General features: G+C 61.5%; 1 protein-coding gene across 2 annotated transcripts; it reads right to left on the reverse strand.

The window, feature by feature from the left end:
• Positions 1–3776: 3776 nt before the first annotated feature.
• On the reverse strand, positions 3777–21380 carry LOC117641420. Of its 2 annotated transcripts, XM_034378715.1 has the most exons (7): positions 20916–21380; positions 16033–16224; positions 13666–14759; positions 12782–12897; positions 8336–8583; positions 6650–6816; positions 3777–4015 (listed from the first exon to the last, which is right to left on the reverse strand). In XM_034378715.1, the coding sequence occupies exons 1-7, from the start codon at positions 20986–20988 to the stop codon at positions 3851–3853; spliced, it is 2055 nt and encodes a 684-aa protein (XP_034234606.1). In that variant the 5' UTR covers positions 20989–21380; the 3' UTR covers positions 3777–3850. The 2 variants fall into 2 exon arrangements, with proteins under 2 accessions (XP_034234606.1, XP_034234607.1); XM_034378716.1 differs by lacking the exon at positions 6650–6816 and having other exon boundaries at positions 3910–4015.
• Between the last annotated feature and the right edge of the window lie 1954 nt (positions 21381–23334).

Consider the following 23334-nt stretch of genomic DNA (forward strand, 5'->3'; position numbering starts at 1 on the left):
TGTCTCTGTCGCACTCGCGGGGCGCGCCGTCAGCGTGCGAGAGTGGCGGAGCGCCGCACGCGCGGAATCGCTCAGCCGGCGCCGCCTCCGCCACTGCTGCTAATTAGAATCCCCAACCTGTTTTCAGATCCTCGTCCGTCCCCACTTTTCTGCGTCGACAGTGCCGCGTGGCCGCGTGGCGTGGCGGCGTGGCGTGGCCGCACTCTGTGTGATTCCAGGAATTCGACTCGACGCCCAACTTTGAACCTAATCCGTTCCCCGTACAGAGGGCTGGGGTGGAGGCCCCTTTTGGGACGCTGCACAGTGGGCCAGAAGACCGGCGCCGGCGGCCAAAACTCTAGACGCGTTTTTAGCTCCAGAGGCGATAAACAGGACTCGAACCGAACGTGGGACCCCACCAATTGATTCCTCGTTCGGAGAGCAGTCCACGCGCTAGGTTCGAGTCCCATTTAGCGACTCTGGAGCTCAAAACGCGTCCGGGATTTGGGCCGCCTCCGCCGGTCTTCCGGCCCACTGCGTGGCGGTGGGCAGGGCCGGCAGGGCCGCGTCCCGGGCGGCGCTCCGCATCCCCCTTCATGAGGCCGGCGCCGCGGAGGCAGCAGCCCTGCCGCAATAATTAATTTTTATGCCTTTCGGGACGCGTCCGAGAGTCCGGGCGTCCGGGGCGGCGATGACGGCGGAGAACAGGTGCTGCAGTTGGAACGCGGCCACCGCCATTACGGCGCAGCGCGGGGGGGCGGGCCGGGCCGCCAGAGTGGCGGAAAGGAGAGAATTTGTTGTTCCAACCGATTTGTGGCGGGTAAGCACTGTGAGCTGGAGCGGCTGGGGCCGCCTCTGGAGCCAGTGCTGGAGCCAGTGGACTGGATCCGAGTGGGAGGCCTCTCTCTCTCTCTCGCACTCGTGAGACGCTTCGCACCGGTGCGAGAGAGACAGACCGGCGACCGCACTGGGCGGAATCAGTCTACTGGCGGGAGGTGGGCCGGTGGGCCCCGGGGCGAGTCGGCTATAGTCCATCCACTCGGCGCGGTGCGGTGCCGTGTCGGGAAGGCTGCCAAAGCGGCTTTTCGTCACCAAGAGTCTTGGTCCAAGCGCCCCGGCGGCCAAGCAGCCCAGTGCCCAGGGCTCGGCCAGAGGCGCGAAGGGGTAGCAGAGCAGCCTCCCGCATCCCTCCAGCCTCGCCCAGCCTCGTCCGCAGTCCTCAGCCTCGGGCTCCTCGAGACGTCGGTCGCCTTATTGCATGTGGCCCTCCTATTTCCCCCCCCCCCTCGTGTGTGATTTTTCCTCCTTCTTTTCTCGCTGGGATGGCTTCTGCGACGTGATCCAACAGCCAGCAGGACCGCCACCGCCGCCCCGTGATCAATCTTATTTCTTTGCCGCTATATCGTCATCCGCGAATCTTTGCGTCGGGGCGGCCACCGCTCGCAATGCCCCTCCCCTCCTCCCTCCCCCCCCCTTCCATCCTCCACCCCCTTTGTATTCCCTGCGCCCACCTCAAGGGGCTGGAACACAAGACGGCGAACGCACCCACAACAATCATTTGTCTTGGAGGGAGCCGTGTTTGTTGTCCCTCTCTGCTTTCTTGGCTTTCTTCTTTCTTCTCCAGGCTCTGCAATCCGAGGGCGCACTCGTAGCGCTTTGCCGGAACGGACTGGTTCAATCGGAGCGGGTGGACAGGAAACATTGAGGTGCAGAAGCGGATACATTGGTTTGTACTGGGTATTCTTTATTTTTACGTCTTTTCAGCTACACTAGGGGTCTTTCGGATTATAAATATATGGCGGCACCACTGCGTCTTTCTTCTCTAGCGGTCACAAGATCATACATCGAGAAACCACCACTGCAACTATCACTATTCACTGGGCACATCTCATATTCTGTTGGAATATCGGAAACGATGCTCATTCTTGCACAGCAGTCTTTTTCCAAACAACAAGTTTTGCAGAGATGATGCGTTTCATGGCGCGTTATGATGAGTTCGAACCATCCATGATAAAGTGCAAAGGGAAATGAAATGAAGACGACAATGAATGAAGATGTGTCGATGAGAACGTCTGGAAGGTTACGGCGACCTTGCACGCGCCTGGGATTCCCCTCCGCTCCGCCCCACGGGGCCAGGGCGGGCCGGCCCGAGTGAATCTGCACCCCGTAAATTTGACGTATTTTTGCCGTTTCTTAAACTTCATATTAACGTCAAAATTACGACAAACATACGTCATAAATTAACGTCAAATATACATCAAAGGGATTTGACGTAAAGCTGCCGTAGATTTGACGTTTTTTTGCCCGTAAAAGTGGTAGAATTAACGTCAAAAATACGGCATCCTGAAGGCCGGCGGAAAGGGAGAGAAGAGATGGCAAAACGAAGACTGGCCGACGCCAGGTGTCGACCCACGAACGTGTCGATTGAAAGTCGGAGACGGTACCGCTGGGCCAGAGCGTATGCCTGTAGGATCTTGGAACGGCGGTGGTATCTCTGCCTTCAAGTTCGGACTGGGACTAGATTCACAACCAGCAGTCAACAGCACATGTATATTTCAAGTCAGTCGGACATACTATTTTGTAATGCATGCAAGTATCATTTCAAGATTGATTCAGTCGTGTGTCCGTACTTGGCGAATTCACCCAATTAGACTGTGTACAAAACTGCTGGCCAGTCAAAATTGTCTTGACCTCCTGCTGATTGCTGGTTGTGAATCCAGCCCGAGTCCGACCGAATTGCGAGGCAGACATCCGCGCCGTTCCACACCACACAGGTATACGCTCTGGCCCAGCGGTACCGTCTCCGACTTTCAACCGACACGTTCGTGGGTCGACACCTGGCGTCGGCCAGTCTTCGTTTTGCCATCTCTTCTCTCCCTTTCCGCCGGCCTCCAGGATGCCGTATTTTTGACGTTAATTCTACCACTTTTACGGGCAAAAAAACGTCAAATCTACGGCAGCTTTACGTCAACTCCCTTTGATGTATATTTGACGTTATTTTGACGTTAATTTATGACGTATATGTTTGTCGTAATTTTGACGTTAATATGAAGTTTAAGAAACGGCAAAAATACGTCAAATTTACGGGGTGCAGATTCACTCGGGGGGGCGGGCCAGGGCCAGCGCCAGCTCCAGGGGGTGGGGTGCTTCATGTGCGCCAGGAATGATGGCTTTGATGGCGGCGCGGCGTCGGGTTGACTCTGTCTGCGGCCCTGACGGCCCTCACGGCCATGACGAGGTGCGTGCCACTTGCCGCCCCGATTGCCCTCCATCTCGCTGTCCTGTCCCTGGGCCTGGCTGGCCCCACGGCCACCCTGGCGCCCCATTAAACAAACCCTGACAGCCTCGGGTTCGACTACCCACCCTCGTCCGTTTTTTCTTCTCTTTTGCCTGAGGTTCGCCTCTACTCATCGGGGAAGGCCAGCGCGTCCGGGGCCGGGGAGCTGATGGCGCCGAACGTCTTTTTGTCGACGTGGTCCTCGTCGTGCTGGCCCTGCTGGTCCTCGTCCCGGCCGAGCCGCGTGGAGCACCACGGACAGGGGTCCCCGCGGGGCCGCGGCGGGGCGACCGTTCGGGGCGGCACCGGCGGGGACGGGCGGCGGCCCGGCATCGGAGGGGAGGGGCGATAGGGGCGGCGGGGCGGCGCCGGTTCCTGGAAATGATACGGGTAATGGTGGCGCTCGGGCCAAGCAGGCCCCGGGGACGGCGAGGGCGGCGAGGGCGGCGAGGACGCCGCGGGGCGGACGTGCTGCCCGGCCACATGGTGGTGGTGCGGGGCCACGACGCGCCGCTCCTGGTCGCGCCTCCCTTGCTGTCCCCGGACGTCGTCGCGGTCCTCGCGTCGACGCGGCGGCCCGGGCGGCGCCGCCAGTCAGGACGACGACGGCCAGACCACGTCCTCGATCCAGTCGAGGTACGCGGACACCCTGATGTACACGCCCATGCCGCCGCACAGCTGGCCGAAGGACGTGATGCCCACGATGGAGTAGAGGCCCAGGGGCTTCTCCAGCACCTGCAGCGGCCCACCGGAGTCACCCTGCAACAGTGCAGCAGCAACGTTTAGTACTTCATGTGCGCCAGGCCAGGCGCAGGCAGGCGAGCTGACAAACTTTACATCCCGTCCACGTCGACTCAACTCGGCAACCTCGCGGCTGCAGCAAGGGCAGACAGTCTGCCATCCAGACGCAAAGTTGCACGGGGGCCTCTCCTCTCGCGTCCACCGAGAGGCACCATCTCCCCCGTTTCCGGGCGGGGCCGGGACGGGGCCGGGACGGGGTGGCGGTATTTTTTGCTTTCCGGTGGACGTTGTCTGCGCATCGCGTCGGCAGCGGCAGGGCAGCGGCAGGCTGTCAGGAAGCTTGGCCAGGAGTTGGCCCCACCTGGCAGGCCCTGCATTCCCAAGTCGGCCGTGCCCTTGTCCCCGAGCTTGCCTGCCTGCCCCTTCGCTGCCGAGGACTCTCCGGGGCGGGAAGCGTCCTTGCTAGACACCCTCGCGGAGGCACTCAGTATAATTGTCTGTTGAAGCAGCGCCACTGTGAGAGGGCGGCGGGGCGGCGGCGGGCCCAGCCCCCTCCGCGAGGTCGCCCCCACCCCTCTCTTCCACCTGAGTGTGCGAATACTGTTTCCAAAGCGAATACCTCCACACACGCGCGCGGCGTGTCCGGGGCGTGTCTGGAGTCTGGTTCCAAACAGGGATTTCGTTGCGCAGTCTCTCTCGCACCCCGACGAGAGCGACGAGACCCAGCGCGAGTGCGAGAGGGTGGGACAGAGCGACGAGGCGCGGTCCGCAACCAGCCGCCGGCGGTTGATCGCGCGGCCAGCAGGCGGCCAGTCGAGAGCAAAGCACACCGCCTTCGTTAGGTTTGCCGTCTGCAGCAGGCAGTGCCCCCCTCCCCCCCCCCCCTTTTGCAGCCCGCCGGGTGGGTCGCTCGGAATAGCGCGACGAGACACCGTCGGGGCGGAACGGCGGAACGAACGGGGTCGCCTTGCCGCATCGGCCGCATGGAGAATAGACGGATGGAGGACCGGCTCTGGGCCCGCGCGCCAGCGTTTTGGACTGCCGTCCGTGTCGGCGGTTGGGAGTACCCCGCGCGGCCACCGCGCGGCGCTGCGATCGCTATGCCTCCACTCTGCCACTCTCTCCATAGCGATGAGCCCACTAAACCATTACATTGCTCCCTAAAATTTCTGAAATTACGTTTGCTTTCTAGTGTCAGCTTCTTAAAAACCCTCACTGACATTCCGGAAGGACTGAGAAAGGACAGTGTCATTCGACTTTTCAGCCCAATTGAGTGGAATCAATGTAATTGATGCTTGAAGGTGCCTGGTGGTAACGTACAATTTATCCCTCAACATTCTACATGCCTTCTTCACACATATAATTTGTCTTAGACACAAAATTTTTAGGGGAGGTTCAGGTGAAAATCTTGCCATTTTCTAAATAGATCCCACTGTCATAACGTGTTCGGTATATAAAATCTTTCTTCGAGGAGACTAAATTTTGACTTTTGAAGGCCCATGCCTGGCTCTGAACCCAGTCGAAGAGTCTTCTCGGGCCTATCTTGGCTGTATCTTAAAAAATCTTCTTGCGCATACTATTTTGTCGTAAAAGGTTGACCTTGACATTTTTCACTTCTTCGATTCATTTTTAAAAGATTCCGGCATGCATAGCTCAAAATTTCCATTATATTATTAATTGTAAGTTTCTTAAGCTGAAAAGTCCCTAAAATTTGTCTATTTTGTACATTTTTGATCAATTATAGTGAAATGCTTGGCTAGAAAGCTTATGAATAAAAATGTAATTTACATTTTGAGTTGTGCATGCCAGCATCTTTTAAAAATGAATCGAAGAAGTGAAAAGTGTCAAGGCCAATCTTTAACGACAAAATAATATGCGCAAGAAGGTTTCCTGAGATGCAGCCAAGATAGGCCCAAAAAGACTCTTCGACTGGGTCCTGGGCATAGAATGTGCCTCCCCATGAAAAATTTTAATAATTACTTGGTAAGACATCAAATTTGTAACTAATTTTCACAGTGGGACCAATTTAGGAGAAAATAGCATTTTCACCAGAACCTCCCCTTAAAAATTAACATTTGTTATAAACAAACTTACAAAAGTAAAATGAAATTTATAAAAGCCCATATTACCTCACTCTGGGGACGAAAGGAATGAACTTTGTCGTTGACACTGTTGACAGCCCGATTGCTTCCCCCCGAACCCTAATGACATTACTGGACGTAACAATTGGGCATGACGATGGACTGTCAACTGCGAATCATAGGTGCAGTAAATCCCTCAGTCCTCCTAGAACGTGATTATGAAGTCGGATAATGATGACATTTGTGAGATGGCGAAAGAATGGGACTTTTCTGAGCGATGGCTATGGATCTGTGGGCGTTCGGCAGGTGCAGGTGGGGCGAAGTGGAGGCATAGCGATCGCAGCGCCGCGCGGTGGCCGCGCGAGGTACTCCCAACCGCCGACACGGATGGCAGTCTGTTTCGGACCCACAGCCGGTCCTCCATCCGTCTATTCTCCATGTCGGCCGCCTCAAAAGCGCTCCCGGCAGTCCGAAGCGAACAATGCTCCGGCGCCGTGCTGTCTCTCTCGCTCCGCCGCACACTGCGGGGGGCGCCACGAGTGCGACAGAGACAGACGTCCCTCGTACGCACCAGGCACGTGTCGGCGATGCCGTTGCTGCCGCGCGCGCAGAGCTGCTCCGGCCGGATGCCCCTGGCGAGGCGCGAGGACATGGCCCTGGCGAAGGACGCGTTGCAGCGCGACAGCGGCACCTGGTCCATGCCGGCCTTCATCAGCACGTCCGAGGTCTGGTCCAGCTCTGGAAGCAGAGAGGGCGGCAGGTCACTGTGAGTGGGGCAGAAGACCGGTGGCGGCGGTCAAAATACCGGACGCGTTTTGAGCTCCAGAATCGCTGAATGGGACTCGAACCGAACGCGTGACCCCACCTACGGATCGCTCTCCGAATGAGGAATCCATTGGTGGGGTCACTCGCTCGGCTCTTGTCCTGTACAGCTACTCTGCAGCTAACAACGCGTCTCGAGTTTTAGGCCGCGGCACCAGCCCACTGAGCAGGGTGCGGGGTGGCAACTCTACCCTATCCGATAGAGACCGCAAGAAGAAGACATGCAGGGCGCCAGCGCGCCGGGCGGCAACCTGTGGAGCGCGGCGTGGCGGCATCGCGGCGTGGGAGCCGACGCCTCCGCGGGGAGACGGGCCGTCGGACTGTCTGTCTGTCAGGCTGTCTGTCGTCTGTCTGTCGTCTGTCTGTCCGTCCCGAGCGAGCGAAAACGGAAACCGAGTTATTCCTCAAGCGTCCGGAGGAAAAGAGGGCCTTACCCCGCAAATGGTTTTTATAAAGCAGTTTGCAATGCAAATATATTTTTCTGGGAAGAATTTGGCCGTACGATATAGCAAAGGACTTACTTTGTTCTTTTCGCGCATGACAGCGCGCGTTAATGCCAACAAAAACGAAATCGTTCTGCAGGTGACATTGCCTTCTCCCTCCCCCTTTTCCCCTCATGATGAACACAGCCCTCTTTGGCAATGTGGTGGTAAAATAGGGCAGGAAATAAAGAGAGAGGATAATATGAAAGCGCCCGACACCTTTGGCCCTCTGACGGGCGGGGCCGCGCGGCGTTCATTACATGACGTGGGGCTGGTTAATGGGGAGGGAGAGAGGGAGAGCGAAATATATATAGATAGAGAGAGGGCTGGGGAGGCCTCGCTCCTCGAACTGAACCACTCGGCGTCGTCGCCACCAACCCTTTGTCTCGGTGGGGCCGCGGGCCGATGCCGAACATTACTTATTGGTCGCTCTGTCTCTCTCGCACCCCATCGGGCGACGCTTCATGATGAGTGCGGGAGAGACAGAGCGTGCCGGCGGTTTGGACGGACGGCATGGCCTCAGGGCCTCTCTGGGCCTCTGGCGGCCTCTGGCGGCCTTTGGCCTTTGGTTCGCCTTCGGCTGGCCGTTTGCGAGGCCTGGTGTTCGAGTGGAACTTTGACAGCCCGGCGAGTCAAGGCGGGACGGAAGTGGCAGCTGCTTCCCCGCCGGCCCCTTGAGGCTGACGCCGCCACGCCGACGCACACACACACACACACACACACACACACACACACACACACACACACCACACACACCACACACACGCACACACGCACACACGCACACACACATACATACTACATACTCATTTTTCGCGAGCAACCTTTATGAATTTAATCGGATTAGAAGTGGGGAAGGTAGGGTGCTCGCTCAGGATCGGGAAAAAGTTAGGCCGTTTTCGAGTTTCCGTCTTGGTCTCTTCGTGTTTGTTGTCCGGGCGGTTGGTACTCACGGTCGATGTCCGTGACGCCCCAGCCGGTGGCCAGCATGCCCGAGTCCGGGGCGCGCGGCCGCGAGTAGAGGCAGGCGGGCTGCACGCGCTCCGAGAAGCGCACCGCCTCGATGCGCAGCACGGCCAGGTCATTGTAGTGCGACTTGGTGCTGTAGTCCGGGTGCACCGACACCTGCAGCACGGCGCGCTGCTCGCCGTCCGCGTCCGTGAGGTTGTGGGCGCCCACGCGCACGCTCACCGGCTTACCCCTGAGGCAGAGAGAGAGGGAGAGTGAGCGGCGTGGCGAAGCGGTTAGAGAGGAGCGGTGTCATAAGTTCGTGTCCGGGGGCCTGCAAACACATTTTTAGCAGATGATACCTTCACACTTGAAACATACTTAAAACTACTATACACATGAAGGTGTCAGCGTGCTTTTACTCTCGAGTCCAGAAACGAAGCGCGTATCCTAAACAATATAATAGGGGCTGGCTGCCGGGGCGGGCTGGTGCGTGTGGCTGGCTGGCAATGAGGCGCAGCCTGCGCGGGATTCGACAATCCCTCCTCGGTACAGCGCCAGCGGCACCGGGCGTAAACAATGGCACCCCCTCCTCGCTCGCGACGGCCTGCCACGGCCTGCGCGCAACATTGACAATTCCTCCCCGCCTGCCACGGCGCGAAATATCGCGCAACAATGCCTCCCGATTCGGCCCGGCCCGGGGCACTCGGGCCAGCTCGGGCTCGGCGGCGGGCGGTGCAGGCCACAGCTCGGCACGGCTAGTACCAAAGTACCAACACCGGCCACCTCGCTCGGGTCTTTATATTTTGTTTCATACACAATTTTAATTACTATCTTTGGAATGAGCCCGCATACTACCCCGTATAAGGAATCCGAACGAGTATTGACTGAGAAATTTGAAAGGGAAAAGAAAAAAATTTGAACTCTACACCCCCTCCCCAGTCTTAATGGGGAGGCCTCCTGCTTTACTTCGGTGTTCGGGATGGGAACCGGTGCTATCAGGTACCTGGGGTTAATCCCGTCAGCGACTCTAAGCGTTCGCCGGGGGACCCAGTAGGACCCCAAAGCTCAGGCAGCTGGGTGAGAGCACCCAGTACGAAGCTCTTAGAGGGGCGGGACGTAGAGTGAGACGACAGAGAGACAGAGAGAGACTCAGACAGAGAAGAGGTTTGGTGGGAGCTTCTTGTTTTCGTAGGGTTGGTTGTGTACCCCATGGTACCCCCACTGTCCGGCGCTCCCGTACCGAACATACAGCGTTTTAGGCCAGCTTCAAAGGACTTATCATCGCCTCCCCGACGAATCGAGGAGGCACCACCCGCAACCACACACCGGGTGGTCTGGATTGATGGATCAAATACGCCATCGCTCCAGTGCCGAGGCCAACCCGCCGAAGCGGATTGCTTTTTAGACACCCACAGCGGAGTGGCCAGGTGAATGTGACTCTGACCACTACGCTATCACGCTTGTACGTCTGGCAGCGTGTTGGACGACGGGTTTGAGTTGCAGTGGGAGGAAGGCAGTCGAAAAATGTAACGAAATGATGAGATTCGATCCCCGGACCCCGCCACCGGGATCACACGACTCTACGCTCTCGGCCACCACGGCCCATGATGAGGGGACCGGCGTGAGGTGGGTTCTTGACGCAACAGGACTCGACCGACCCGGTCAAAATTTCGCAAGAAGTTGGGGGAGTCGAACCGCCGACCCTAGCATTGGGAACCGACGCCTCTACTCCCTGGACCACCACGTCCCATGCACGGAGTGGGCTCACGTTCACGGGTTTCAACCGCACTGGCGAGGCAGTAAAATTAAATGGAAATATTTGTTAGGAGTCGAACCTCCGGCATGTGGGTCTGTTGCACACGGCTCCGCTCGGATGGCCTCGAACCACCACCCTTTAGGATAGTAAGTCGAAAAAACGTATGTGACGCTGGTATTCGAACGCCCGCCTGCGGTAACTCGATCCCACGTCTCTAACCTCTCGGCTATCACAGCAGTTGTGAAACGCGACGGATCATCTGCTTTCATTAACGTTCGTTGAATGAGATTTTTTTCTCGAGTTTGAACACCCGTCCCTTTCGAGACGCGCGACTCTGTAAGCAAATGCAAGTGCGCGAGTGCTTCGCTGGGCGTTAGAGGCTAGCCGTAGTATGTATTGGGCTGCTGGGTGGCGCCTTGCTTGGCGGGGTGGCGTGGCGGGGTGGCCTCTCGACGTGCTTCACGGCTCCTTTTACCGCGCGATGCTCCCTCCAGACCCTCCAGCAGACTGATTCCGAGAGTCGCTCTCGTCGCTCTGTCTCTCTCGCACCTGTACGGCACGCCTCATGAGTGCGAGAGAGATAGAGCGACGATAATCCGTCTGCTGCTCGCGGTGCCGCGGCCGTCCGCCACTTCGTTAGCGGTCCGCGGAGGGGCCCGCCCCGCGCCCCATTCAAAACAAGGTTCGAGTGGAGGGGAGGGGAAGGGGGGTCATCTCCATCTTTTAACAAGCTTTTCGGAGGTCGTCTCTTCCTCCTGGCGGCCCGTGTCTTCCGCTTCGAAGCACGCGAAGCACACTGCCTCCTCCACCGCGGCGCCGCGGCGTGTTGCTGGTGGCTGTTACCGGCGGGGCGGTTCCGGACAGCGCTGTCTGTCTCTGTCGCACTCGTACCGTAGGAGTGCGAGAGAGACGGAGCGACGAAAGCGGCGTTCGGAATCAGCCTGTAGTTTCAGCTGTGGAAGTCAGTGTGGGCCAACCGACGGGTGGCGGACAAGAGCGCCTGTGAACGTAAGGGTAGGCCAACCCGCAACGCACCGGGGGTTGGCGGGACTGTCTACATTTAGCGCCTGTGGAAGTGGGGGTAGGCAGTCCCGCCGACCCCCGGTGCGTTGCGGGTTGGCCTACCCCGACTTCCACAGGCGCTCTCGGCCTCCAAGTTGAATGCATTGACGCCCGGCCTTACGAGGGACGCGCCTCCCGCGTTCTTTTCTTTCTGATTTCACATTCTTCCGGTCCCGCATTCAAAAGTGAAGCAGTAATCCGCCGTGAAAGCGGCCCGCTCCCTTCGCATGACACGGCGACGCACGGCGAGCTGGGATATCCAATTATACCCCGTTGGGAGGCGTGGGAGAATGGGCGCGTTTTCACCCCCCCCCCCCCACTGGACCGTCCCACCCCTGCTTCCCGAGCCTTGGAGTCTCCCCCTCCCCCTCCCACTTCCCTCGACCACGGCCGCCACAATCCCAGCATCCCAGCCCTCGGACCTCGGGCCTCGGACCTCGGACCTCGGACCTCGGACAGGGCGACGTCGTCACCTATTCTCTTTCTCTTGGCAGGCCGGACCGTCCCTTGCCCCATCCTCCACCTTCACGCGACCCAAATCCCCCCCCCTCACCCCCCATGCGGCATTCCGACCAAAGTCGGCCCCCGTTAGCCACGGGCCTCGCGGTTGCGACTGCGTATCGGAGAAAAAGTCCCTTCTCGATTCTAATGATGTTTCTCTCCGGGCCACACGTCCGCCGCCCGGGGGTGTGCCAGCAGAGCGTGCCAGTAGGGCGTGCCAACAAGGCGTGCCGGGGCGTGCCGGGGCGCTCCGGCAAGGCGTTCCCTTCCCGAGAGGTCCGAGTGTGTGCCCAAGTGCCGAACCGGAGACGAAAATCCCCGATTGCTTCGCCGAGGGCAGCCGACGGCCGGCGAGGGCCGGCGCCTGGCCTCTCCGCCATGGTGGTCGCCATGGTGGCCGATGTGGTGGCGCGCGTGGGGCTCCTCCGCAAACTTACTCCGGAATCCAATCATTTTTGGTCACGATGACTGCCTCGAGGAGGAGGACCTCGTTGGCGCTCCGCGTCCTGGTGCCTCGCCCCGCCCCGCCCCGCCCCGCCCCGCGCCCTAATGGCGTTAACACAATCTCTGTAATGGCGCGCAGGGCGCGGTGCGCGGAAGGCCCGGAGTCTTGAAGGCGCGGGTGGCCGCAAGCTGGGCGCCTCCAGCCGCCGGGAAAGAAAAACGAACGCCTCGCCGCCATAAAATTCGGATTACTTTAAAGTGAGGTAAACGATCGCGGCGTTCGCTACAGGTCCGCCCGTGCCGCGCCTGCAGAGTGCTGCATTGACGGACTTCGGAAAAGTCTGCGGGTTAGTAGCATTTTTGATGTCTGAAGAGCCACTGTGAGGGTAATTTCGTGCAGAGAGACTCCCTTGCACCAACGGGGCGTCCCACAGTGGGCCAGAGGACCGGCGCTTGCGGTCAAAACTTGAGTTCCAGGGACAATAAACAGGACTCGAACCGAACATGTGACCCCACCGATGGATTCCTCGTTCGAAGAGCAATCGATTGGTGGGGTCACACGCTCTGTTCGAGTCCATTTAGCGACTCTGGAGCTCAAAACGCGTCCGGGATTTTGACCGCCTCCACCAGCCTTCTGGCCCACAGTGCGTCCCGCAGGCCCGCTGGCCCGTAGGGGTGTACGTACTTGAAGCTGTTGGTGACGCAGTGCGCCGCGGTCAGGACGTGCTCCCTGCTGATGAGCGAGCCGCCGCAGTCCCACTTGATGGACGAGCTGCCCCGGTCCCGGTACCCCAGCGCCACCTGCAACAACGCATTGCTCGTACTCCTCGAAGCGCACGCCGCGCCGCCACAACTCATTAAGAATATTCATTAGGAGCAGCGCGGCGAGACCCGCGAGAAAAGCACACCATCACGTCCCGCTACCAAAAGGCGCAAGTCACTACATTACAACGTTTCCCTTGTTTCTGCGGAAACAAATTCGGTGTGGGATGGAAGAGAATAGCAGTAGCCATGCAGCAGCGTGCGACCTGCCCCGTGCCCCGGCGTGCCGCGCTGTGCGCCTTCCCGTCTCGGCTTGGCACCGAGGCCGAGGCGCTGCCGTGGCACTGCCGCGGCGCTGGGCGGCAGGGAGGCCTCGGGGCTCGGCCAGCCCGGGCCGCCCAAGGGCCGCCCCTCTTGGCACCCTTTCCGCTACTCCGGGAGATTAATTCTTCAATTTGGCGGCTGACTGGTCCACAGTGGCGGGGTAGCGGGGTGGCGGCCCGGACACGGCGGCCCGCGGCCCGAGCCGAACGTGCTGCCCTTGGACTGGACGGAGGCCCACATGCGCCCGGCTCGGCGGCAACCCATCGTACGCCGGTGGAGTGGAAGCCGCTCGTCCCGTCTCTTTCTTTTCTGTGTGTGCAAGCGGGGGGAGGCTCCCGGCCCGCAATGTGGCCATGCTTGTCGTCCGCCGCGATGCTTGCTGCTAGGCGGTGATTCCGCGGCTCATGCCCGCACCCCCAGCCGTGCGTCCGCGCGTGCGTCCGCGCCCTCCAGCGGCCCAGGCCAAGCCAGCGGCGTACCTACCATGTGCCTGAACTCCTCTTTGAGGGCCTCATCGCCACCGATCACGTACAGCGAGATGCCTCCCAGGTCCTCGCCCACCTTGCCCTCGGAGGAGGCTGGCGGTGACCCCAGCGGGATGCTAGGGTCCACGGCGCCGTCCGAGTCCGGGACGGGCGTGGTGGAGTGCGGCCGCGCGGTGGAGGGCGGCCGCGCCCAGACGCTGTCCGGCGGCACCCGCCAGTTGCCGGGTCGGCCCTCCTTGCCCGTGAACCCCGTGGAGGCGTTGACGCGCACCAGCCGCGGCCGCGACGTCGTCTCCTCTTCGAACTGGCCGAACGACTCGCGCTCGCGGCCGCCGTCGCCGCTGCGGGGGTCGATCAGGGCGCCGTAGTCGTCGGGGAAGGCGGTGGTCGTCGGGGCGTCGACGCGGGGAGGCCGGGGGTGGGTCTCCACGGGCGGGGGGTGGTTGGGGTTGGCGGGGTTGCGGTCGTACGGGGGCCGGTTATTGGGGTTCACGAACGCGGGGTTTTCGGGTTCGCGTTCGCGTGGAGGGTGGTCAGGGTAGCGGTCCAGTGTGGGGTTGGCGTGGTACTGGTCGTGGTTGCCCAGGTTGTCGTGCGAGGGGTGGCGCTCGTCGTGTGGGGGGCGGGTGTCGTCCCTGTGTCCGGGGAACAGGTTCTGCAAGTGCCTGTGCAGGTGGTCGACCCGCTCCTGGTGGCGGTGGACGGCACCGCGGATCCCTTCCCTGATCCCTTCCCGGATGCCTTTCAGGATGCCGAACCTGGCGCCGACCGCCTCGCCAGTCTCACCAGCCTCGCCAGCCTGGACTGAGTCGTCGGGGCCGGTCGTCGAGTCCAGCGTCCCGTCGGTGGTGACGTCATCGTCCAGGGTCAGGGCCAGTGGCCGCGGCGGCGGCGCCCCCGGGGGCGGCACGCGGGAGAGCGGGGGGCCGCGCGACAGGGACCTGAACACGGGCAGGTCGCTGGGCGCGTCGAAGGGCTCGGCGAAGTCGTCGGTACCCACCATGTGGGGGAACTCGCCCTTCTCGGCCACCGAGCCGCCGTAGATGTACACGTTGATGCTGGGGTTAATCTCGTTGGTGAAGTCGCGGCACGCTGCAACACCGAATGCACAGGTCATTGTGGGGACGCCCTGCCGCCCTGCCGCCACACCTCAAAGCGGTTCGGTCCGCGTGGCCAGTGGCTTCCGGGAATGAGTGCTGCTGTGCCCCGGGCTGCGCGCTGGGACCCTAACCCTGGAACCTGGAACCCACACGCATGATCGCACGCATCGCGCGATCGCGCGTCAGCGCTGCGCGTTCGTCCCACGAGAGAGAGAGAGAGAGAGAAGAAAAAAGGGCGGCGCGGTTTTTCCGAATGAGCTGGAATCACGGCAGCGGCGCCACGGCCCCAGAGCGACGTCTCTTCTCGCAATGACAGGCCGGCCCGGGGCCTGGGCCAGTAGACTGATGACGAGAGTCGTTTTCGTCGCTCCGTCTCTCTCGCACTCATGCGGCGTCCCCTCTAGGTACGAAAATGACTCCCGGAATCAGTCTGCTGGGGCCTGGCTGGGGCCTCAGTGTTGGCCTTCTGTAATTAGAAAGAGCCGCTGGAGAGCCGCCGCCCCGGGCACGTGCCTTGAGTCACCCGACCGTCACTAACCGTGGGGCGGTGGAGCGAGGCGGGGCGGGGCGGGGCGGGGCGGGGCGGGGCGGGGCGGGGCGGGGCGAGATGGATCCATCTGCCGTCCGAAACAGATTATAAAGCGCATATGCACGCAATTACTTTTCCTCGCGGGCATTTTCCGCCGCTTCACAAGAACCCCAAAATGAAACTCTTTAGTACTCAGTCCCGTGTGCGCGCGCGCGCGAAACGAATCAAGAAGTTACCAAAAAGGAAAACTCGAAACGGTTTGTATAGCAGTGGGACAGCCCGCCCCGGGGCCCCGGACGGAGCGACAAAGTTGATTACTTGCGAGATCGTCGTCGGCGACAAGGCGCTGCGTCGTCCCTCGTCGCCCAGGACGGCCCGGGGCGGAGCGGCGGAGCGCGGAGCCTGCAGGCCGCGCTAAACCCTACACCCTAAACCCTGAACCCTGGACCCTCACCGCCAGGTTCATCCGGGGCCTCGCCTCGGCGCTTCCGCCTGCCGCTGTTCCCGCCGCCCTTCGCGCCGCGCCGCCAAACGACATTTTCGACGGTTTCCTCCACTTTTGCATCTGCGCGGCTGGCGGCGGCAGACGGATTCCGAGAGTTGCTTTTGTCGCTCTGTCTCTCTCGCACCTATAGGGGATGCCCCACGAGTGCGAGAGAGACAGCGCGGCGAAAACGACTCTGCCGGCGGCGGCTCCAGACGGCCCGAGCCCTGATCCCCACGCTGTTGCCTTTACCTTCCTCCGCGCGGCGCAGCGGCACGTCGGCGCAGCAGATGATCTCCACGAAGCCGGAGAAGCCGCAGCGCTTGGGCCGGAAGTTGCGCCGGTCCTTCTTGAAGAGGGCCAGCGCGGACGGGCACTGCGTCATCGGGATGCACTGGCCGCGCGACCCGTCCGCCATCTTGCAGGGCGAGCCCTCGTACAGCGCTGGAAACAAACACAGTCGCCTTAAGATTCCGTCTGATCGGTCGAGCCGCCGCCGAAGGATTCCGAAGGATCATCCCGTCGTTGTGTCTCTGTCGTACTCTTGGGGCGTTCCGTAGGGGAGCGAGAGAGACAGAGCGACGATGCTCGGTCCTTTTAGAGTCCGCGGTGGCTGGCTGGTCGTCATCGCCGTGGCGGGAGCCTGAAAGTGAAAGAGTTTGTTGATGACGCTGGCGCTGCCGGCCCCAGGTCCCCAGGTGGGGTGGCCGTTGGTCGTTCATCCCGCCCCGCATCAATTTTACAACGAGTACCGCCCAGTGCGCCCGCTCCATTGTCGTTGTTGTCGTCGCGGTGGTCGTCGCCCTTAGCGGCGCGTCAAACACTCGGCCCGGCGGAGTGAGGTCCCCGCGGACGGTCTCGTTCATCCAGGAATGACGTTTTTACGCGCGCTATAAAGTTGCCACCGGCCCGTCGAGGTAGAAAAAGGCACGGCCGGGCACGGCCGGGCAAGCGACACCGGCGCCAGCACCGCGATCCAGCCACACACACATACACACACATGCGGGGTATGTGTGCGTGTGGTGGTGGTGGTTGTTGGGGGGATCCCCATGGGTGTTAAAGGGAGAGGGCCGGTTTACCTCGGCGGTGCGGTACCTCCAGCAGCAGGTGATAGACGGCGAAATTGCGAAAGGGGGCTGCGGCGTACATCATAGAGTTCGGCCGCCAGGGATGAGCAATTTGGGGCGGGCGGGCGGTAGCGCGGGCGGTAGCGCCGGGGTGGTCTGCGCGGCGGGCTGGCCGCGGCCGTGTGGGGCCCACACCGTGGGGCCTCGAGCTTCGACTTGCCGAAGGCCAAAGGTAGTTGGGGAATGAGTTTAGCCGGGCGGGACGCGGACCGCGGGGCGCGGACCGCGGCGGGCCGCCGGTGCGGGCACTCCCAGGGGGGCGCGCTGCTGCAGCAGGAGAAGGCGGTGTGCGTGGAGGAACGGCCCCCGAGGGGCTGAGGCCGGGGCTGGGGCGGAGCCCCGCTGGCCGGGCCGGGGGTTGTTAGTGCAAGGGCGGGACCGATAAAGGCCCGCGTCGTGCCTGCGGCCTGCGGTTCGGCCCGGCCAGGGCCCGGCCCTGTGCCTCGCGGCGCTCCCGGCCGTCTGTCCCGGCGTCGCGGCATGTGGCACAGCACCCCCGCGCGGGCCTCCTCGTTCGCTTGCGTCGCCGCCGCCGTCGCCGCTTCACGGCACACCAGAAGCTAGACGGCGGGCGACACCTGCCGGCGTTCCCTCGCCTCGAGCTCCACGACGCCCCCGACCGCAGCCCTGCTGCCGTCGAAACGTTTTCGGGGGCTCTTTCATGTCCGTATCATTGATCGTCAGAGTCGGTTTTGTTCTCTCTCAAAACAAAATAAAGAAATCACAACACAGTGAAATCATTTTTCTTTTACCGCCAGGCAAGGCAGCCAGTCATCCCAGCACGCGGTGTTCCCAACGCAATATACGTCGTCTCTAAATGGAGCCAAATGGAGCCTGCGTGCGGTGTGGCGGTTTGACCGCCGCGGCCTTCGGAGTGCTCGTGATACCGAGACCCACTTTCAATATCACCCGCGGAGAGGGGGGGAGGCCTTGCTGTACGCCTTGGAGATGCTTGCCAACGCCTGCCAGGCCCCACCAGGCTCCAGGCCACCGCGCTAGGCCGCCCGTCGAGGGTCCTGGGTCCACACACTTACCCGCACTACAGTCGCGCAGAGTGACATTTCAAGTGGAGGGCGGTTCCCCTACGTCCTTGTCACTAATGTGTGTAAGGAGTAAGTTGCCAAATGGCCGCTCGGTCGCTCTGCTCGTGAGGATCAGGCCGACTATCGTCAAATTGGACTGTCGTTCCGTTTCTGATTTTCCACCGTCCGCCAGCACTTCTACGTCCCTCGGCGGCAGTCTCATTCCTTCCCTTCGTCGCTCCATCTCTCTCTCTCTCTCTGTCTCTCTCTCTCTCTCTCTCTCTCTCTCTCTCTCTCTCTCTCTCTCTCTCTCTCTCTCGCACCCCTGCGGTCCTGGGGGACACTCCTTGAGTGCGAGAGAGACGGAGCAGGCCAACACCCAATACCCAACACCGAGCCCTCCCTCTGTTTGCCTTGGCCGCTCGCGATGACGTCACGGAGGTGTGGCGGAGTCGTTCGGCTCGCCACTGTAAACCGTATCCCGCGCTTCGGTGGACGTCTCCTCATTTCCGCGCCAAAATAGATAAAAAGGGCTTTGCGCCGCGCGGTGCCGCGTGCTTATTGAGCGAGGGCAGCTTCAGGGCCCGTGGGCCCGTCGCTGTGGCGGGGTTGGCGGGGCAACGCCTCGGCCTCGGCGGCGCCTTGCGGTGTAGGCGCGGCGTCTTTGCCGCCTTTGAGGATTACCCGGCCAGGCGCCTCGGAAACGAATGCCGACTGGGCGGGGCTGGGTGGAGCACACCTGTGTGCAGCTGGATCAAGCTCTTGTTTTTTTTTTTCGCGTTGTTTTCGCCCGTACAGGACATGTTCCGTTTCAGCCACGACGGCTTTAGGCCCGAGCTGGGGGACCAACCGAGACCCCACCCGAACTCAGTTTGACGTTGACGTGCTGGGTACGTTTTGAGGCTCAGGTTGGGGGGTTGAAACCACCGAGGCTCGAACGCGATGGGGCTCGTGCCGTGCCTCGTTTTGTCATTGTCGCTGCGAGAAAACCCTCCCTGTTTCTGCCCCGAGCCGCATCACGGCCTCATTGCCGGCTGATCATGAGCGGCGACGCCCCGCCCCGCCCCGCCCCGCCCCGCCCCGCCGCGCAGTCGGATAAACACGGAGTTATGCGGGGCCGGGGGCTGCAGGCTGATTCCAGGCCGGGGGAGTCCCGTCGGTGCGTTTCTCTCGCACTCGTTGCGCGTCCCGCGAGAGCGAGAGAGAGAGACGGTCCGGCCAGCAGGGCCCGCCGCTCGGCCCGCCGCTCGGCCCGCCGCCCCCCACGACGGCGAGATTGCCGGCAGGACACACGGCCCTTCGTTTTCGCTGTCCGCCGCGCCAAACTAGAATTTATGTGTCCAGGGCGCGCGTGTTCCTGCGAGGGTGTAGGTGTGTTTTGGTGTGTGTGTGTGTGCGCGCGTAGGTGTGAAATGGAAGGAAAACATGACCCGAAGGCACGCACTTATTGAAAAGACAGAGAACGCACTGTCTCTCCGCAAACCTTTGGCAACCGATGTGACGGCTGGGCTGCCCCCGTCCGCTTAGTAGTGCCAGTGGTCGTGGCAGTGGCTGGGTTGGCTGGCGTCGGCACACAAACTGAGTGGTTTGCGTCCTCCACCGCCTCGCCCTGCTTGGCCTCGCCCGGCCTCGCCCCCGACTGCCGCGTCTCGTCATGTTGTATATTTCCGAGAAACGCAAATCTGCCTAGATGTCGTCTCATTCCCCTGAGTGGGCTGTCTGCAGTGGCGACAATATCTCTGCGCGTTTGCTCCGCTTTTTTCCGGCTCCATAAAAAGAGCGTTAGGCTTGCGGGGCCAGGCGGCCGGGGCTGAGGAGGGCCAGAGGGCGGACATCACTCCAGTCGCGCTTTGGGCACTACATTACCACGAATAGGACTTCGATTCAGACACGCTGACAGCATTGCACCGCGTATTTCCTGGGTTCGATTCCCGGAACGGGCCGTTTGAAAACAAGGGAGCGACGTGAGCGCCGAGCTGCAGACTGATTCCGAGAGTCGTTTTCGTCGCTCTGTCTCTCTCGCACCTATACGGGCCGCCCCATGAGTGCGAGAGAGACAGAGTGGCGAATCAGTCTGCTGCATGCACGCCCTCGTTCGGATTGAGCGATGCAGCGCGCAGCCCGCAGTCTGGCGGGCTGGCGGTTCGTGTCCGCGCCTCGCGACACCCGTAAAGCAGTGTAGCAGTCAGTGACTGTGCTCTTGACATTGCAGGGGCGACAGCCGGCAGCGCCACTCGCGCGCTCGGCTCGCGGAATAAAATAAACTCTGCCGGGGGAATATTTAAATGCGCCGAGCACGGTATGGGATAGGATCATGTTGTGGAGGGCAAAGGGAGAGAGGGGGGGCGGCGTTGACGGCACCCCGATACGTCAAGGCGCGTCCCGGCCCGCCACGGCCCGCCACGGCACTGTGGGATTGGCATCGGACGCCCCAGTCCATCATCGGTCTCCCTCCCCGTTACCTCGGTTACCTCCACCACCTGCCGCGTCTGCCAAAATACGACGCCGAGGTTGGCGGCCAATAAGGGTGGCGCGGCCATGCCTGGCCATGCCGAAACAAAGTCCGCCCGTCTGCCACTGCACGCACACACAGACACACACACACACACACACACACAGTTGGAGGCGTGGGACTCTGCCAGGCCCAGTAACAAGCCAATTGTGGTGGCGCGCGGTGCGCGCTAACCCCGTCGCGACTGTCACGGGCGGAAAAGGGAGGGGGAGGGGTGTGTTCGCGGAAGGGTGCGCGGGATGAACGCGCCAAAAGTGAATTGCCACGGGGGAGGGGGATGTCAGGGCGGAGACGTCATGAGGCCCTCGAGCTGTCGGACAACCCGCGATGCCAAATGCACGAAAATAGAGCCATGCTTTCCAGCAGAGAGAGAAGGGGGAGGGGGAGAAGACGAAGAAACGCACTGTCGCGACATCCGCGACGTGACACGACAATGGTAACGCGGTGAACTGTGTTCGTTGACGGTGTACTCACACGCGCTGGAAGCCTGGCCCTGGGCGCGCGCCAAGAGGCACAGTGTCACGATGACCGGTTGCCACAGCAACATGGCGGCGGCGGTGCCGGGCGGTCCAGATCGACTGGCCGACTGGCCGATGACGACGTGCGGCACGACGTGCGGCACGACGTGTATGCAGTGTGGTGGCCGGTCCGCGGCGATGCAGCGCGCTGCAATGCGATGCAAGTGCAAGTGCGGCGGCTCGAGACGCACGTCCCCGTCGAGGTTGCTCCGCTTCTCCGCTTCCTCGTCTCGCGGGTGGAGAAACAAGGCGGCGTCACGTTGACGAGGCGGCCGTCCGATCGTCTCGGCTTTGAAATCGCGCGCTAATCACTGCACTGGTTGGCGGCCCTGCTGGGCCCGCGAGTCCGCGCCGCGAGTCCGAATCTCTGAGTTCACTCGTCTGGGCGACAAACCGACTCCGCCATCCTTGAGCGACCGACTAACCGACTGCAGAGTGTTGGTTGGGCCGGGTATCGCGCCCCACCCCGCCCCGCCCCGCCCGCCCCGCTCCGCGGCCCCCCGCCCTGGCCTTAACCGTGAGACGGCCGGCCGGCCGGGCGAACGGCCGCGACCGCGAGCGCCGCGACCGACCGGCCCGTCCCGGCGGGACACTGGCAGAGCAGCGCGACGAATCGGACCGTTCGCGGAACTTGGCAGGATGATTAGGAACTTTGTTTGAGAAAAAGATATTCCAAAAAGGATGAGGGATGGGGTGGGCCGCAAGCCGTCGCGGCGCGTCGCGGCGCGTCGCGGTGTCGTGTTCGGATGTTTGGATGAAACTTGTTGTTTCGTTGTTGGCCGCTCCACGCGCCGCGCTTCGAGGAACGCGCTCTAGCAGAGGGATCTGTCAGCGAGCCGCGCGCCGCGCCGCGCACAGAAAGACATATCCTATTTTCGGGGGAAAACCGCGCGTGTCGTGCGCGCCAGATTACGGCGGCCCTTTTTAATGACGCCGCCGGAGAGGCTTTGCGACGCTTTGAGGCGAACTCCACGGCACGGGAGGACGCCGTCGAGGCCGCAGCAAAATCGATATCATCTTCATCTACGCACACCTGTCTTGTCGCCCTGGCCAAGCCGGGCCAAGCACGAAGCTTGAAATGGTCCGAGAAGGGAGAAACACTTCCGTGGCGTTGCCTGTCCACTGGGGAGCCTCTACAGTCCACCAGCAAGCTCACCCTAAACAGTCCGTTTCTTGAACCACGATAATTTGCCCGCAGTAAGTGAATTCACTTGAAACATTCAATTTACATAACTTGTTACAGATTTATTTTCTCAATTCAAGAAAAGCCTTTTTGTGGGGCTGATTCCGAGCACTGCCCTCCTCGCTCTGTCTCTGTCGCACCTAGTGCAGAACTCCCGTGAGTGCGAGTGAGACAGAGCGACGAGAACAGTGCTCGGAATGAGCGTGCCTCGCCGTGCGCCTGTGGTGGCCGAGGCAGGCCGAGGCAGGCAGGCCCGCCGCGCGCTGGCGTCCCAGGGGCGGCCGGGCCCCGGGCCCCTGCCCGACTTGGCGGGCGTCGAGGCCCGGGCCGGGGCGAGGCGCGGAGGGCCGCCTGTTTGAGTTGGGCGTCTTGTTCAAGTTCCGTGAATCCTGAATCCATTACCGCGGCGCAGTTTGTTGGTGTCGTCTCGGCTCATGCACGTGCACGGCGCGTCTGCGCTGGCCGCGTCCGCCACTGTACTTGCTGCACTGCTTGTTTGTTTCTGCTCGGCTTCGTTTCCTCTCCGTCATCTTCTTCTCCTTCTTCGTCTTCTTGGGGGAGGGGTTCCCGGCGGTGATCGGAACGCAAATAAAACGTATGATCGACTAGCCGTGCGTGCATGTGAGAGATCCGTCCGGATTACTGTGCGAGAGAGAAAGAGCTGGGGATGTGGAACGGTAAACAAGGAGAGCAGGCAGCACGACGGCGGCCACCCGGAGCCGCGCGCCGACACTCGACAGCTGCAGACTGATTCCGAGAGTCGTTTTCGTCGCTCTGTCTCTCTCGCACTCATGTGGCGTCCTTGAGGGTGCGAGAGAGAGACATAGTGACGAAGGCCTCTCTCGGAATCAGTTCGCTGGTCTGGCCGATGAGTGCGGCCGGCTGACACACCGGGACGGGGACTCCCCGCGGACTCGCCGCGGACAGGCCGACAAACTGGTTGGGCTTCCCTAGCACGCCTAGGGCGCGTGCGCCGCGCCGTGCCTCTTGCGGCCAGTGCACTGTAGAACTCTGTCGACGAGGAGACGATTCACTTCAGGAACTCCGCCGCCGCCCGATGGGTTCGACTTCGACGCTCGCGGAGCCCTTTAACGTGGGCGTGGGGCGGGGCGGGACTCCGGCGTCGTGGATCCGCGAAGCCTGGAAGTTGGTTCATCGCCTTGCGAGAAGGTTCTTCGTTCTTCGTCGGCCA

This window comes from Thrips palmi, unplaced genomic scaffold, assembly GCF_012932325.1.
Source record: "Thrips palmi isolate BJ-2018 unplaced genomic scaffold, TpBJ-2018v1 HiC_scaffold_15, whole genome shotgun sequence".
Lineage (NCBI taxonomy): Eukaryota > Metazoa > Arthropoda > Insecta > Thysanoptera > Thripidae > Thrips > Thrips palmi.

What these genes read in the sequence shown, in the direction of transcription:
- LOC117641420 (XM_034378715.1), bottom strand. Translation starts at nt 20,988, where the DNA reads ATGTTGCTGTGGCAACCGGTCATCGTGACACTGTGCCTCTTGGCGCGC. An exon ending in GGGCCAGGCTTCCAGCGCGT is followed by an intron (nt 16,225 to 20,915) that starts GTGAGTACACCG and finishes GTTTGTTTCCAG; the next exon opens with CGCTGTACGAGGGCTCGCCC. An exon ending in GGGCGTCACGGACATCGACC is followed by an intron (nt 6,817 to 8,335) that starts GTGAGTACCAAC and finishes CTCTGCTTCCAG; the next exon opens with AGCTGGACCAGACCTCGGAC.